The following is a 17530-nucleotide window of genomic DNA, read 5'->3' as shown; positions in this document are numbered from 1 at the left end:
AATAACTCAAGCTACCACTTACTGTTGATTGTGATGAAATGCCAGCCGAGGCATATGCCATTCAAGCTAAGGGGTGCTACACTTGACCACTGCGGTAGTATAGATGAGTCTGAAGAATGGTATGGGATGGATACTTTAGAATGCACTGGAGTAGGGGTCTCCATCCGCAGGGCCACAGAGCCGGAGATGAGCAGTGGGTGAGTGAGGGGAAACTTCATCTGTATTTATAGCCCCTCCCCATCGCTCACATGACCACCTGAGCGCCATGTCTTGTCAGATCAGTGGCAGCATTAGATTCTCATAGGAGCACGAACCCTGTTGTGAAGTGTGCATGTAAGGGATCTAGGTTGCGCACTCCTTATGAGAATCTAATGCCTGTTTCTCCCATCACCCCAGATGGACAGTCTAGTTGCAGGAAAATAAGTTCAGAAATCCCACTGATTGTACATTATCATGAGTTGTAGAATTATTTCATTGTATATTACAATGCAATAATAATAGAAATAAAGTGCACAATCTATGTAACGCACTTGAATCATCCTGAAGTCATTCCCTCCACCCCCAGTCTGTGGAAAAAATTGCCTTTCACAAATTCACTGTGTTTTTTGCATAGAGACAGGGTCTTAATATGTTGCCCAGGCTGATCTCAAACTGCTGGGCTCGAGTAATCCACCCCTCTCAGCCTCCCAAACTGTTGAGATTACAGGCGTAAGCCACCACGCTCAACCAAGACTGAGTTTCTTAAACCAAATAAAAATTATGGGAGATTACTTGAGCCCAGGAGGTCGACGCTGCAGTGAGCCCTGATTGCACCACTGCATTCCAGTGTAGGTAACAGAATGAGACTCAGTCTCAAAAAAATAAGATAAAATAAAATAAAAATTAGACCGGGCATGGTGGCTCATGCCTGTAATCCCAGCACTTTGGGAAGCCAAGGCAGGCAGATCACGAGGTCAGGAGATCGAGACCATCCTGGCTAACATGGTGAAACCCCGTCTGTTCTAAAAGTACAACGAATTAGCCAGGTGTGGTGGCAGGTGCCTGTAGTCCCAGCTACTTGGAAGGCTAAGGCAGGAGAATGGTGTGAACCCGGGAGGCAGAGCTTGCAGTGAGCCGAGATCGCGCCACTGCGCTCCAGCCTGGGCAACAGAGCAAGACTCTGTCTTTAAAAAAAAAAAAAAAAAAAAATTAACCCTTTATGAAGTTCCCAGTAATTCTTTGCTTCCTAAGTGTTCCCCATAAGCCTTTGAATTTTGTTTGCTTTTCATATACCATTTAAAACGTTTAAGAACTTGTGTCTGTCTGTGTCATCCTTTCTTTTTGAAGAATATCTTTTTGTCACTTCCAGCTGGATCTACCATGAAAGACTTCAGAGTTCAGGAAGAGAGACTGACTGGGCAACATCTTATTCAGGTACAAAAAGACTTGGACTATGACTCAAAAATGATCAAATAATAGTTCATGCATCAAATGCAATAGGAAGTACTTCTGGAGGGTGAGAGAAGCATCCAGTTAAGGTGACATTGAAGCTGGGTCCTGAAAGATGAGGAAGAGTTGTATGAGAGTGGGCAGAGAAGGGGGAGGTGGAGGGATGGGGAATGGGCTGGGATGGAGTGAGCTGCTCAAGCAGGGAGACCAGCACTGTAAAGACCTGGACGATAAAGACGGCACATTTTATTCAGGGAATGGTGAATTAAGTGTGGCAGAAATGCTTTGGAGAGATAGTAATTTGCCTGTATGGAATTTTGCCCGAGAGGCCTCATTACAGTTTCTAATCTTTTGATGTTATCATCTATCACTGTCCTTGTCAAATAGTTTGGAATAGGTATAATGATCACAATAACATCAAGCATAATATTTCATTAATTCTCACAAAATCACAGGTAGGTGCCACAGTTATCCCCATTTTGTGAATGAAGTGATGAAGACTTAGGAATAATGAGTGATTTGCCCAAGCTCACCGGGATATTAAGACTGAGTCAAATGTGGGGTCTGGTCTGACTTTAATGTTTGCTTTGTTCATGAGCACCACGTATTGCCTCTCCTATGCAGTTAAGCAGGTAGACAGGTGAAAGAAAAGCCCGTGTTAGTCTCTACTCACACACTTCCGACTGAATGTGTGTGTGGAATTTCTACACCAAGTTCTCCAATGCTCTGGATATTAACTGGGTATCCTACAATTTTATTCTGACACTTCCTGGAGTTGGCGTAGACCCCACAGGTTACGGGCTCAGTCCCACAAGACCACCCTTGCTTCACATTGCAATGGCAAGTCCTAGGTTGTCACCTGTACTTTTGACCAACCTGTTACAAATCAGGGGTTCCCATGACCCCCTCTTGGAGTTTAATCATTTGCTAGAGCAGCTTACAGAACTCAGAAAAACAGTTTGTTTCCTTTTTTTCTGAGAGACAGGGTCTCATTTTGTTGTCCAGGCTGGTGTGCAGTGGTGCAGTCATAGCTCACTGCAGCCTCGACTGCCTGGGCTCAAGTGGTCCTCCCACCTCAGCCTCCCTAGTAGCTGAGACTACATGCTTGCACCACCGTTTCTGGCTTATTTATTTTTTGTAGAGATGGGGTCTTGTTATGTTGCACAGGTTGGCCACAAATTCCTGGGCCCAAGCGATCCTCCCACCGCAGCCTCTTTGAAGTGCTGGGATTACAGATGTGAGCCACCACATTTCCTATTACTGGTTCCTTGTAAAGGATATATCGCAGAAACAGCTAATGAAAGAGATGTATGTGCCAGATGCAGTGGCTCACGCTGTAATCCCAACACTTTGGGAGGCTGAGGTAGGAGGATTGCTTAAACTCAGGAGTTTGAGACCAGCCTGGGCAACATGGTGAAACCCTGTCTCTGTAAAAAATTTTTAAAAAGCTGGGCACGGTGGCTCAAGCCTGTAATCCCAGCACTCTGGGAGGCCAAGGTGGGTGAATCACGAGGTCAGGAGTTGAAGACCAGTCTGACAAACATGGTGAAACCCCGTCTCAACTAAAAATGCAAAAGTTAGCCAGGCGTGGTGGCGCACACCTACAATCCCAGCTACTTAGGAGGCTGAGGCAGGAGAATCGCTTGAACCTGGGAGGTGGAGGTTGCAGTGAGCTGAGATCACACCACTGCACTTTAGCTTGGGCAACAGAGCTAGACTCTTGTCTCAATAAATAAATTAACTGAGTGCGGTGGTGTGCACCTGTAGTTCCAGTTACTACAGAACTAGACTCCATCTCAATAAATTAAATAAATAAATAAATAAATAAATGAATAAATAACTGAGTGTGGTGGCATGCACCTGTAGTTCCAGTTACTAGGGAAGCTGAGGTGGGAGGATGTTTTGATCTGGGGACTGGGGAGGCTTAGGTTGCAGTGAGGTAAGATTGTGCCACTGCACTCTAGCCTGGATAAAAGAGCCAGACACTTTCTCAAAAAAAAAAAAAAAAAAAAAAAAAAAAAAAAAAAGCCCAGGGCAAGGTAAGTGGGGAGGGGCACAGAGCTCCCATGCACTTTGTTGAACATGCTACCCTCCCAGCATCTATGTTCAGCAACCCAGAAGCTCTGCAATCCCTGTTGTTCAGGGTGTTTATGGAGGCTTTATTATGCAAGCACGATTGATAAAATCCTTGGCCATTGGTGATTAAGTCAATCTCCAGCCCGTCTTGCCTCCTGGAGTTAAGCGGGTGAGGCTGAAAGTTCCAAGCCTCTAATCATGTGGTTGCTTTTTCTGGCAATCAGCCCTCCTCCTAAAGAAATGTAGGAGCTTGCAGCCACTCATCATCTCAACAATATCCCCAAATGCATTCTTGTCATGCTGGAGATCCCAAAGTTCTTAAAGTCTCTTGTGTTAGAAACCTGGGACAAAGACCAAATATTAAAACAAAAGATGCTCCTATCACCTCTAACACTGAGGTCTTTATAAGAGCTTTAGAAGCTCTGTACCAGGAACCAGGGACAGAGACCAAATATATTTTTCTGTTCTTTTTTTGAGACAAAATCTCCCCATGTCATCCAGGGTGGAGTGCAGTGTTGTGATCATAGCTCACTACAGCTTTGACCTCCTGAGCTCAAGTGATCCTCCTACCTGAGCCTCTTAAGTAGCTGGGACTACACATGCATGTTACCCATGTCCAGCTCATTTTTGTAGAGATGAAATTTAATTATGTCGCCCAGGCTGATCTCAAACTCCTGGGCTAAAGCGATCATCTCACCTCAGCCTCTCAAGTAGCTGGGAGTACAGGCACACACCACCATGTCTGGCTAATATTTATTTTTATTTTTTCATAGAGGTGAGGTCTCACTATGTTGTCCCGGCTGGTTTCAAACTCTGGGCCTCAAGTGTTCCTCCTGCTTTGACCTCCCAAAGTGTTGGGATTATGGGTGGAAGCCACCATGCCCAGCAATTACAAGGATTTTTTTTTGTTTTTTTGTTTTTTTGTTTTTTGAGACGGAGTTTCGGTCTTGTTGCCCAGGCTGGAGTGCAGTGGCGCGATCTCGGCTCACCAAAACCTCCACCTCCTGGCTTCAAGCGATTCTCCTGCCTCAGCCTCCAGAGTAGCTGGGAATACAGGCATGCGCCACTACACCCGGCTAATATTTGTATTTTTAGTAGAGACGGGGGTCTCTCCCTGTTGGTCAGGCTGGTCTCAAACTCTTGACCTTAGGTGAATCACAATGATCTTTATAAAAGAAAGAGGGTAGGAGAGTCAGAACTGGAGCAGGAGATGTGATGGAAGCCGAGGTCAGAGAGGGAGATTTGAAGATGCTTCACTTCTGACTTTGAAAATGGAGTAAGGGGCCATGATCCAAGGAATGGGGGTGGCTTCTAGAAGCTGGAAAAGCCAAGAGAAAATGTTAGAGCCTAGAGCCTTCAAAAGGAATGCAGCCCTGCTGACACCTTGACTTTAGCTTTAATAGACCTAGTTTGGGCTTCTGGCCCCCAGAATTGTAAAGATGGTTGATTTGTGGTGTTTTTAGCCACTAAATGTAGGAAAGTTTGTTGCAGCCACAAGAAGAAATGAACATGAAGCCAGGCATGGTGGCTCATGCTGGTAATCCCAGCACTTTAGGAATCCAGGCAGGAGGATCACTTGAGGCCAGGAGTTCAAGACTAGCTTGGGCAACATAGTGAGACTCTGTCTCTACAAAAAATTTAAAAAATGGCTCAGTGCAGTGGCTTGTGCCTGTAATTTCAGCACTTTGGGAGGCTGAGGCAGGCAGATCACCTGAGGTCAGGAGTTCAAGAACAGCCTGGCCAACATGGCAAAACCCCATATCTAATGAAAATACAAAAGTTAGCCAGGTATGGTGGCACACGCCTGTAATCCCAGCTACTAGGAAGGCTGAGGCAGGAGACACCCTTGAAACTGGGAAGTGGAGGTTGCAGTGAGTCAGGATCGCACCATTGCACTCCAGCCTGGGCGAGAAGAGCGAAATTCCATCTTAAGATAAAATGAAATAAAATGATAAATCAGCCAGGCATGATGACATGCACCTGTAGTCTCAGCTACTAGGGAGGCTGAGGTGGGAGGATTGCTTGAGCCCAGGAATTGGAGGTTGCAGTGAGCTGTGATTGCACCACTGCACTCCAGCCTTGGTGGCAGAGTGAGATCTTGTCTCCACAAAAAAAAAAAAAAAAAAAAAGTATGGTAGGCATGGGGACAGATGGCAATGTTAATAGAATAGTCAGGGGTGGCCTCCTAAGTAAAAATTGAGCAAAGACTTGAAGGAGGGGAAGGAGTTGGCCAAGGTGCTGAGGGAAGAGCATTGTAGGTAGAAAAAACAGAATAAGGTGTCTGAGGTGTGTCTGAGGCTCTGGAAGGAGGCCAGTGGAGCAGGAGAGAGGGAGAGAATTAGGGCAGTAGGCCAGAGATTTGCTGGGCAGGGATCAGTACAGACCGTGTAAGCCCTGGGAGGTTATTGCTGGGCTAGATAGGAAATTCAGGAGGGTTCTGAGCAGAGAGGCCACGTGATCTGTCTGCCGATTTAAAAGCATTCTCTGGCTGCTGAGTTGAGAAAGACTGTGGGAAGATTTGGGTAGAAGCATGGGGGCCAAGCTGTGGCAACATCCAGGCGGGAGATGATAGTGGTCTTGACCAGGGTCATGGTGGTGTTGAGAGATGGTCAGAGGAGAGAAGTAGGGGAGGAGGCCAGGGAGTTGCTGGGTGGGGATCTTCAGTACGTGTTGAAGACAGTCAACAGGATTTCCTGTCAGACTGGATGTGGAATGTGAGAGAAGGCAGGGGTCAAGGTTGAGTTAGATTCTTACCGAATTATTAAGTAATTTTAAAAAACACTACTGTCTTTCCCAGTCCTATTAAGTATGGGATACTAGATTAAAGAAATATCTTCAGGCTCAGTGCAGTGGCTCATGCCTGTAGTCCCAGCTGTTTGGGAGGCAGAGATGGGAGTATCTTTTAAGGGCAGTAGTTCGAGACCAGCCTGGGCAACATAGCAAGACCTCCTCTCAATAAATATATTTTTCAAAATTTAGTAAAACGAAATGTAGCTAGGCATGCTGATGTGTACTTGTAGTCCCAGCTACTCAGGAGGCTGAGGTGGGCAGATCTTTTGAGGTCAGGTGTTTGAGGCCAGCTTGGGCAACATAGCAAGACCCCTCACTCTACAAAAAAAATTTTAAAAATAGCCAGGTATGGTGGCACTCAACTGTGGTACCAGCCAGTGGGGAGCTGAGGCAGGAAGATGGCTTAAATTCAGAAGGTCGAGGCTTCAGTGAGCTATAAGTGCACAAGTGCTCTCCAGCCTGGGCGACAGAGCAGGACCGTGTCACAATACAAATTAAGTAATGAAATCATAAGTTAGAGCCTTTAGGCTTTGTAGCCCTTGCAACCCCGGAGCCGTGCAGTGGGATTTGCATCGCTGGGAATGAAGAGACCCCTGCCCAGTATTGCTGCCTAACTAATCAGTGTTTTAAAAAATATATGACTCTGTTGGGAGGCCGAGGCGGGCAGATCACGAGGTCAGGAGATCTAGACCATCCTGGCTAACACGGTGAAACCCTATCTCTACTAAAAATACAAAAAAATCAACCTGGCGTGGCAGTGGGCACCTGTAGTCCCAGCTGCTGGGGAGGCTGAGGCAGGAAAATGGCATGAACCTGGGAGATGGAGCTTGCAGTGAGCCGAGATTGTGCCACTGCACTCCAGCCTGGGGAACAGAGCGAGACTCTGTCTCAAAAAAAAAAAAAAAATATATATATATATAAATATATGTAAATATATATGTAAATATATTAATATATAAACATACATGCAAATATATATTAATATGTATGTAAATATTAATATATATGTAAATATATATAAATGTATAAAAATATATATGTAAATATATTAATATATAAATATACATGCAAATATATATTAATATGTATGTAAACAATATATATGTAAATATATATTAATATATGTAATATATATAATTATATATATCAATCAGTGTGGACACAATGGCTTACGCCTGTAATCCCAGCACTTTGGGTGACCGAGGTGATCACCTGAGGTCAGGTGATCACCTGAGGTCAGGATTTCGAGACCAGCCTGGCCAACATGGCTAAACCACATCTCTACTAAAAAAACATAAAAATTAGCCAGCCATGGTGGTGGGCACCTGTAATGCCAGCTACTTGGGAAGCTGAGCCAGGAGAATTGCTTGAACCCAGGTGGCGGAGGTTGCAGTGAGTCAAGATCGTGCCACTTCACTCCAGCGTGCGTGAGTCAGACTTTGTTTCCCCCCCAAAAAAAAGTACTACTTACGTCAACTTGTAATGGTTTTATTATTCATGTGTAATGAATGTATATTTTAAAAATTTGTCCTGTACTATATCAACATGAAATGGTTTTATTATTAATATGTAATGAATAATATTTTAAAATTTTTGTCTTATTTTCTAATTTTAATATAATTATTTATATAAAGAAAAAGGCTTAAGAGATCTTCAATAGAGTTAAAAAATGTAAAGGGATGCTAGACCCAAAAAGATTGGGAACATGTAGTTTAGACATATTCACAGTAAGCCACGTACAACTTGCTACTTTACCTATTTTCTTTCCTTCTTTTTTTGTTTTGTTTTGTTTTAGAAGATGGGGTCTCCTCTGCAACCCAGGCTGGAGTACAGTGGTGCAATCACAGCTCACTGTAGCCTTGAACTCCTAGGCTAAGGCTCCTCCTGCCTCAGCCTCCTGAGTAGCTGGGACTGTAGTTATATATGATGACACCTGGCTATTCTTTAAATTGTTTTGTAGACATGGGGTCTCACTTTGTTGGCCAGGCTGGTGTCAAACTCCTGGCCTCAAGTGACCCTTCTACCCCTGCCTCCCATCCTAGAGGTATGAGCCACCACAACAAGCACTTGTTCGATTTTCTAAAAAACAAATTTCCAAATTAAGGCTGTGGGATGATGGCCAGAAGATAAAAGTAGAAAAAACAGAAGAATAGGCCGGGCGCGGTGGCTCACGCCTGTAATCCCAGCACTTTGGGAGGCCGAGGTGGGCGGATCGCGAGGTCAGGAGTTCGAGACCAGCCTGGCCAACATGTTGAAACCCCGTCTCGACTAAAGATACAAAAAAATTTAGCCAGGCGTGGTGGCACATCCCTGTAATCCCAGCTACTCGGGAGGCTGAGGCAGGAGAATCGCTAGAACCTGGGAGGTGGAGGTTGCAATGAGCTGAGATGGTGCCATTGCACTCCAGCCTGGGTGACAGGGCAAGACTCTATCTCTAAAAAAGAAAAACAGAAGAATAAATTCTAATGACTTACACATATTCTTTTGACAGCAAGAAGAACTTTTAGTAAATACATTCCTTACAAACAAACAGAAGGCAAATAAACACTGTTGTACAGGAACTTCAACACACACTGTACAATATTCCCACTTTGCTGATGTCAGTTATGGAAATTCTTCACGGTTTACTTGACTATTGCTATCAGTATTTTGCATCTCTCATCATTTTTGTCAGCTTCCTCATCTAACTTCTCTCCAAGATATGTCATATTGTGACATACTGCTGCTGCACGAACATGGCCAGTGTCATCCTATTAAACACGTAGAATCCTTCCCTAATTTGTTTTTTTACCCTCTGTCTCTTTGTTTTGCATTTTTCTTACCCTTATTGTCAGAAACTCCAGAAAGTCAATCGTAGTGATTTATCACCAATTGCTCCATTAATTTATACTTTGCTTACATGGAATTTTGCCCAACAGACATCATTACAATTTCTAACCTTTTTTTTTTCTGAGACAGGGTCTTGCTCTGTTGTCCAGGCTGGAGTGGGGTAGTGCTATCACAGCTGACTGCATCCTCAACCTCTCAGGCTCAAGCAGTCCTCCCACCTCAGCCTCCCAGGTGGCTGAGACTGTACGTGCTTGCCACAATGCCCAACTAATATTTGGACTTTTCCTATACATGGGTTCCAAAGGGCTGACTGCGAAACGTGAGTATGCATAGATTTTGGTATATGCAGAGATGGGGGGCTGGAACGAATCCTTTCTGTATACTGACGGACGACCATATGTTTTTACACTTATGCTGTAGGACACATATTGTTCCATAGCCTTGAAAATAGTAATTTTTAATGACAAATAATTTTGAATTTAGTGGTATAATATAAAAGCAGCTGACCAGGTGTGGTGGCTCACACCGGTAATCACAACACTTTGGGAGGTTGAAGCAGGAGGATGGCTCAAGGCCAAGAGTTTGAGACAGGTCTCAGAAATCAAGGGAATCACCATCCCTACAGAAATATACATGAATTAGCCTAGTGTGGTGGCATGTTCTTGTAGTCCCAGCTACTTGGGAGGCTGAGGTGGGAGGATCACTTGAGCCCAGGGAGGCTTAGACTGCAGTGAGTCATGATCAGGCTTCTGCACTCCAGCCTGAGTGACAGAGTGACCCCATCTCAAAACAACAAAAAAGTAGCAGCTAACATTAACTGTCCTTCTACCAGGTGCCTATAAATACCATAGATAGTTTAATTTCTTATAACTGTTTCTTATTTCACTTAACCACTCTGTCTTCAGTTACTCCCAGATTTTCACTGTGTTTGTGCAGATGACCTTTTGTTTAGGTTCAGTTGTCTTGCAAGGTATTTCCAGAAGAAAGATTACAGTGAGTCATGGTGAATGGACATTCTCATTGTCCTTGATGTAAATTGACAAGGTTTTGGGTGCCTCGCAGGTATAATCCCAGCACTTTGGGAGGCCAAGGCAGGAGGATTGCTTGACCCCAGGATTTGGAGGAGACAGTAGGGTGAGACAGTGTCTCTATTATTAAAAAAATTGCTGGTCAGGTGTGGTGGCTCAAGCCTGTAATCCCAACACTTTGGGAGGCTGAGGTGGGTGGATCACCTGAGTTCTGGCTTGCGATAACCAGCCTGACCAACATGGAGAAACCCCGTCTCTACTAAAAATACAAAATTAGCTGGGTGTGGTGGCACACACATGTGATCCCAGCTACTCAGAGGCTGAGGCAGGAGAATCACTTGAACCCAGGAGGTGGAGGTTGTGGTGAGCCGACATCGCACCATTGCACTCCAGCCTGGGCAACAAGAGTGAAACTCCATCTCAAAAATAAATAAATAAATAAATAAACAATTGGAAGCTTTACCGTGAAAGGCTTACATACAATTTAAACACCCCTCATTGTATAAGAAAGTGCCCATTTCACTGCATCTTTGCCAGCACAGGGTATTATAATTTAATGTTATTTTTTTGTTTTATGATTTTACTATTACTTTGTCACATTTCAACATCTTATACATTATTAGCCCTATTTCTTTTCTGTGTGTAAATAGTTGTTTTGTTCTTTGAGACAGGGTCTTGCTTTGTCACCCAGGCTTGACTATAGTGCCATAATCATGACTCACTGTAGCCTTGACCTCACAGGCTCAAACTACCCTCCCACTTCAGCTTCCCGAGTAGCTGGGATTATGAGTATGCACCACCACACCCAGCTAATTTTTTTCTTTTTTTGGATAGAGACAGGGTGTTGCCCAGGCTGGTCTCTACCTCCTGGCCTCAAGCAATCCTCCTGCATTGGCTTCTTAAATTACTGGCATGAGCCACCATGCCTTACTTTGGCTAGTCCTATATTCTCTAGAATTCTCTTTACTTTGTGCTAGCCAATCTCTCATGCTGTTCCCCTGTTACAATGAATAATTATCTATATTAAATTTTAGCACTTTGGGCTTTTGAGTGGTTTATGTCTCCTGATTGGACCCTGACTAATACAGAGTTGATGCTGGGAAGGGTCCCAGGAGACAGACCCACACAGATGGGATTTGGGGATCAGTTTGGTTATCTTAGGGGCCGTGCTGAGCTCCTTGCAATGGGAAATGGGATGCTGTTGATTTCCAGGAAGTGACCTCATAATGACTCAAGCTACCACTTAGTGTTGATTGTGATGAAATGCCAGCTGTGGCATATGCCTTGGGAGCTAAGTGGCTGCTGCACTTGACCACTATGAAGACTGGTGTGGAAGGGTCCTTCTGGATGTACTTGGGCAGGGTCCCCAACGCCGGAGCCATGGAACTGTAAGGATCCACACAGCCGGAGGTGAATGGTGTTGAATGAGGGAAGCTTCATCTGTGTTTACAGCCACTCCCCATTGCTCACATTCCCGCCTGAGCTCTGCCTTCTCTCAGATCAGCAGCAGCATTAGATTCTCATAGGAGCATGCACCCCATTGTGAACCATGCATGTGAGGGATCTACGTTGTGCTGTCCCTATGAGAATCTAATGCCTGATGCTCTGTCACTTTCTCCAATATTATCTTCAAGTGAGCCGCTCCTGGCCCAATTCCTGTCTCCCGTTGGCCTATAGAGGCCAAGCCTCTGCCTCATGATGGCCTCTGCAGGTCGAGCTCCTCCTCCTGGTTCCATCTACAGGCCCAACACTTTCCTCAAATAAACTCTTCTGCCCAGCTCCTGTCCAGCTCACGGCAGCCACTGTAGGCATGAAAATTCCTCAATTCAAGCTCTGTAGGCCCACCTTCTGCCTCCCACTGGCCTGGACATGCCCAGCTCCGACCTGACAATGGTCTCTACAGGCCCAGCTCATCGGGCTCTGAGGGACCTCTCCAGGCCAAGCTCTTACCTCACGGAGGCTTCTCCAGGTCGTTTCTCCCTGTCTTTAGGCAGTGGTGACAGGTCAGCTCCTCCTTCACACTGGCCTCGTTTGGGCAGGTCCTGCCTCTTGCAGCCTCTCAAAGCCCAGCTCCTGCCTCTGAGTGGCTTCTGCACACCCAAATGTCCTCCAGTCAGCCTGTCCTGCTGAGCTCCTGCGTCCTGGCTGAGCTCCTGCCTCCTGTCGGCCTCTATAAACCCAGCCTCTGCTGTATGGTGGTCTCTCCAGGCCCAGCTCTTCCTCCTGGCAGTGTATACAGGTCCAACTCCTGCTTCCCAATGGACTCTTTAGGCCAGGCTCATGCCTTACGGCGGCCTTTCCTGGCCCAGCTTTTGCCTGTTGGCATACCCTCCAGGCCCACAATGTACTCAGATCAGCCACTCCATTCGCAACTCTTCTTCCTGGCTGTGTCTACAGGCCCAACTGCTGCCTCACAACACCCTCTTTTGGCCCAGCTCCTGCCCAGCACCTGGTGGCCTCTATATGCCCCAGACTTCTTAAAGTCAACTTTGCTAGGCCCACCTTTGGCCTCCCAGCGGCTTTGACAGGAGCAGCTCTTGCCTCATGGCAGCTTCCCAACGCCAGGTTTCTGCCTGCATTGTGGCATCCTTGATGGACCCAACTCTTGCTTTATGCCGGCCTTCCGACACCAAGTTTCTGCCTGCCTCATGGCAGTATCCGATAGGCCCAGCTCCTGCCTCTAATGGCCTGGTTAGGCTCATCTCATCCCTCAAGGTGGCCACCCCAGATGAAGCTCCTGCCTCTTGGCAGCCTTTAGAGGCCCAGCTCATGCATCTTATTGCCTCTTGAAGCCCAGCTCATTCCTCAAAACGGCCTATCCACGCCCAGCTTTTCCCTTTGGTGGCTTCTCCAGGCCCAGAAATTCCTCAGTTCGGCTTCGCAAGGTGAAGTTGCTGCCTCCCTGTGCCTTCTCCAGGCCCAGTTCTTCCTCCCAGCTGGGTCTACAGTCCCATCTCCTGACTCAAAACAACCTATTTTGGCTCGGCTCCTGCCCAGCACCTGGCGGCCTTTGTAGGCCTAAAGCTTCCTCAAGTCAAGCGTTCCAGGCCCAGATCATGCTGCCCAGGGGCCTTCACAGGCCCAGCTACTGCCTGACGATGGCTTCCCCAGGCCCAGGTCTTGCCTTCCCCCAGCCTCCCGAGGCCCAGCCCTTGCCTCACAGTTGCTTTCCCAGTCCACGTTACAGCCTGCTACCCGACGGCCTTGACAGACCAAACTCTTCCTTCACACTGGACAGTTTAGGACAAGCTCATACGTCTTCCAGCCTCTCCGGGTCAAGCTCCTGCCTCACACTGGCCTCTATAGGCCCAGGTGCTGAATCGCAGTGGTCTGTTTAGGTCCATCTCATGCCTCTCTCGGACTCTCCAAGCGACGATCTGGCCTGACACTGGCTTCTGTGGGCCACGTGATCACTCACACTGGCCTCTTTAGGATCAGGGGATGCCTCTCCACAGGCCGAGATCCTGCCTGTTGTAGGCCCCTTCAGGATGCGCCGCTGCCTGACAGTGGACCCTCCAGGCCTAGATGTTACGTGATCATGGCCTCTGCAGGTCAAGAATTTAAATTTTCGCAGCCTCTATAGGCCAGGCTACTGCCTCCTGATAATGGCTTCTGCAGGCCCAAATCGTCGTGAAATAAGCCTTGCCAGGAACAGCGAATGTGTGTTGGGTACCCGAACAACCATAGCTTCTCCCCCACAGTGGCCCATGGGGGCCGGGCTCTTGCCTCAGCCTGGCCACCTCAGGCCCAGTTCTTGCCTGTTGGCGGCCGCTCCAGGCCCGGCTCCTGCCCCTCGGCCTCCTCTCCAGGCCCAGAACTGGTTCCCGTAGGCCTCTCCAGGCCCAGCTCTCCAGGCCAGCTCCACGGGCCCAGCTCCTGCCTCATGACAACCATGTTCGACCCAGCTCCTGCCCAGCTCCTGGCAGCCGTTGTAGGCCCCAGGCTTCCCTGCGTTCAGGCCTCCCAGGCCCACCTTCGGCTTCCCGGCGGCCCCGAGAGACCCGGCTCCTGCCTGTCAGCAGCCTCTCCCGGCCCAGCTGCAGCCTCACGTCGGCCTCCCCAGGCCACGTTTCCGCCTGCCTCGTGGCAGACCCGGCAGGCCCGGCTCCCGCCTGACTGGGGCCTCTTGAAGAGGCTCATCTCGTGCCCGGCCGCGGCCTCCCCAGGCCAGGCTCCTGCCTCCCGGCAGCCTCCGCAGGCCCGGCTCCTGCTTCCCGATGGCCTATCTAGACCCGGCTCCTGCCTCGCCGCGGCCCTTGAGGCCCAGCTTTTCCCTTGGGGCGGTCTCTCCAGGCCCAGAACTTCCTCAAGTCGGCCTCCTCCGGCCCAGTGGCTGCCTCCTGGCCTCCTCTCCGGGCCCAGCACTTTCCTCACGGCTGCGCCCTCGGGCCCAGCTCCCGCCTCCAAACAGCCTCCTTCGACTCGGCTCCTGCCCAGCTCCCGGTGGCCTTCGTAGGTCTGAAGCCTCCTCCGGTCCAGCTCTCCAGGCCCACCTCTTGCCTCGCCTCGCCTCGCAGCGGCCTTTCCAGGCCCAGCTCCCGCCTCCCGGCGACCTTACCCGGCCACGCTCGTGCCGGCCTCCCGGCAGCCTCCATCAGCCCAGCTCTTGCCTCACGCTGGCCCCTCTGGGCCCAGCTCATGCCTTGCGGTGGCCTCTCCGGGCCCAGCTCCCGCCCAGCCCGACGGTGCCTCCGGGCCCCTAGCTGCCTTCCTTGACGTCTGTCCCTCTCGGCCCAGCTCCTGCCTCCCGCCGATGGCCTGTGCAGGCCCAAAGCCTCCCGAAGTCGGCCTCGCCAGGCCCGGCTCCTGCCCGGCGTAGGCCCCTAGGGGCGCGGACTCTGCCCCACACTGGCCCCTGCGGGCCCGGCTCTTGCCTCAGCATGGCCGCCTCAGGCCCAGCTCCTGCCTGTTGGCGGTCTCTCCAGGCCCGGCTCCTGCCCCTGGGCCTCCTCTCCAGGCCCAGAACTGGTTCCAGTTGGCCTCTCCAGGCCCGGCTCTCCCTCCTGGCCGCGTCCACCGGCCCAGCTCCTGCCTCACAACCACGTTCGACCCAGCTCCTGCCCAGCTCCTGGCAGCCATTGTAGGCCCCAGGCTTCCTTGCGTTTAGGCCTCCCGGGCCCACCTTCGGCTTGCTGGCGGCCCCGAGAGACCCGGCTCCTGCCTGCCAGCGGCCTCTCCCAGCCCAGCTGCGGCCTCACGTCGGCCTCCCCAGGCCACGTTTCCGCTGGACTAGCGGCAGCCCCGGCAGGCCCGGCTCAAGCCTGACGGGGGCATCTTGAAGAGGCTCATCTCGTGCCCAGCCGCGGCCTCCCCAGGCCAGGCTCCTGCCTGCCGGCAGCCTCTGCAGGCCCGGCTCCTGCGGCCCGATGGCCTCTCTAGGCCCCGCTCGTGCCTCGCCGTGGCCTCTTGAGGCCCAGCTTTTCCCTTGTGGCGGCCTCTCCAGGCCCAGAACTTCCTCAAGTCGGCCTCCCCCGGTCCAGTGGCTGCCTCCCGGCCTCCTCTCTGGGCCCAGCTCTTTGCTCGCGGCTGCGCCCGCGGGCCCAGCTCCCGCCTCCAAACAGCCTCCTTCGACTCGGCTCTTGCCCAGCTCCCGGCGGCCTTCGTAGGCCCGAAGCCTCCTCCGGTCCAGCTCTCCAGGCCCACCTCTTGCCTTGCCTCGCCTCGCAGCGACCTTTCCAGGCCCAGCTCCCGCCTCCCGGCGGCCTTCCACGGCCACGCTCGTGCCGGCCTCCCGGCAGCCTCCACCAGCCTGACTCCTGCCTCACGCTGGCCCCTCTGGGCCCAGCTCATGCCTTGCGGTGGCCTCTCCGGGCCCAGCTCCCGCCCAGCCCGACGGTGCCTCCGGGCCCCTAGCTGCCTTCCTCGATGTCTGTCCCTCTCGGCCCAGCTCCTGCCTCCCGCCGATGGCCTGTGCAGGCCCAAAGCGTCCCAAAGTAGGCCTCGCCAGGCCCACCTCCTGCCCAGCGTAGGCCCCGAGGGGCGCGGCCCCTGCCCCATACTGGCCTCTTTTGGGCCCTCTCTTACACCAGGCCGTCTCAGGATTGTCTCTTCACGCCCATCTTCTGCCTCATAGTGGTCACTCAAGGCCTTGCTTTTGCTTCATGATTGCGTTTTCTGGTTTTGCTCTTGCCTTGTATTCCCTTCTTCGGGATACAGCTTTTACGTCTTCCATGGTGAACCTCATCAAGGAGACTAAATCTTCCCTGGTCTGTCATTTTTTTCACTTCACACCAGAGTGCCTTGGGAAAACCCCATCTCTTCTTTTAACCTTGAGAGTGGATTTCTGACGAATTGATAATAAATTTTTTCTCTGTGGTTTCAGTGATTTCTGTTTTATTTAATGTCCCATGGTGTTTTTTTGTCTGCGGGGGGTGAGGGTGGGAATGAATTTTTGGCCCTTTGTCTTTGCCCCGGAGATGGTAGCTTCTCACTTCATTTCTTCTGTTTTTATATTATTTACTGTTTTCTTTTCTTTTTTTCTTTTTGTTTTTCCTTAGGTTCTTACTCTGTCACCCAGGCTGGAGTGTAGTCATGTCATTATGGCTTACTGCATCCTTGGCCTTTTGGCCTCAAGTGATCCTCCCAACTCAGTAACTGAGACTATAGGCACATGCCAATATGCCTGGCTGATTTCTGTTTTTTTTTATGAGGTTTTTTCTCACTAGGTTGCCCAGTCTGGTCCCAAACTTTTGGACACAAGCATTCCTTTTGCCTGGGCCTCCCAAAGTGCAGAGATTACAAGCATGAGCCACCATGCCCTGCCTGCAATTTTTCTGTTATGAACTATTAATAATTTACTTTTTGCTTAATATTCTATGACTATATATATTTATGTAAATATAGATACTTTAAATTTTTCTTTGATACCAATTTTTCCGGTTGTGTTTTTTTTTTTTTTTTTTTGAGGCTGGGTACTGCTTCGTCATTCAGGATGGAGTGCAGTGGTGTGATCTCGGCTCACTACAAACTCTGCTTTTTTGGCTTAAGTGATCCTCCCACCTCAGCCTCCTGAATAGATGGGACCCCGGGTATGAGCTGCCATGCCCAGGTAATTTTTATATTTGTTCTAGACAGGAAGTCTCACCATGTTTCCCAGGCTGGTTTCAAACTCCTGGGCTCAAGCGATCCTCTCACATCAGCTTCCCACAGTGCTGGGATTACAGGTGGGATCCACACCTGGCCTGCCATTTTCTTTTCCATAGATCATTAAGAATTTACTTTATGCCGGGCACGGTGGCTCACGCCTGTAATCCCAGCACTTTGAGGGGACGAGGTGGGTGGATCACGAGGTCAGGAGTTCAAGACCAGCCTAGTCAAGACAGTGAAACCCTGTATCTGCTAAAAATACAAAAGTTAGTCATGTGGGATATAATCGCAGC

At 49.5% G+C, this 17530-nt stretch overlaps 1 protein-coding gene across 8 annotated transcripts in view; it reads left to right on the top strand.

Annotated features, from left to right (window-relative positions):
• The window catches only part of LOC134806991 (putative uncharacterized protein encoded by LINC00269), a 51096-nt gene that overhangs the window by 15175 nt on the left and 18391 nt on the right, over nucleotides 1–17530 (top strand). For 4 of the 8 annotated variants that reach the window (XR_010158465.1, XR_010158467.1, XM_063814279.1 and 1 more), the window contains 2 exons: nucleotides 1349–1413; nucleotides 9253–9442. Coding sequence is in view for 3 of the 8 variants with exons in the window: in XM_063814281.1 (XP_063670351.1) it covers nucleotides 1349–1413; nucleotides 9253–9442 (255 nt within the window). In the remaining 5 variants the exon portion in view is untranslated. Of the gene's footprint in view, nucleotides 1–1348; nucleotides 3421–9252; nucleotides 9443–11363; nucleotides 16473–17530 lie in introns of those variants that run through there. The other 4 variants (XR_010158470.1, XM_063814280.1, XR_010158468.1 and 1 more) reach the window with 2 other exon arrangements.

Source organism: Pan troglodytes, chromosome 6, assembly GCF_028858775.2.
Source record: "Pan troglodytes isolate AG18354 chromosome 6, NHGRI_mPanTro3-v2.0_pri, whole genome shotgun sequence".
In the NCBI taxonomy this organism is placed as follows: Eukaryota; Metazoa; Chordata; class Mammalia; order Primates; family Hominidae; genus Pan; species Pan troglodytes.
This window is presented reverse-complemented; position numbering and strand designations above follow the sequence as displayed.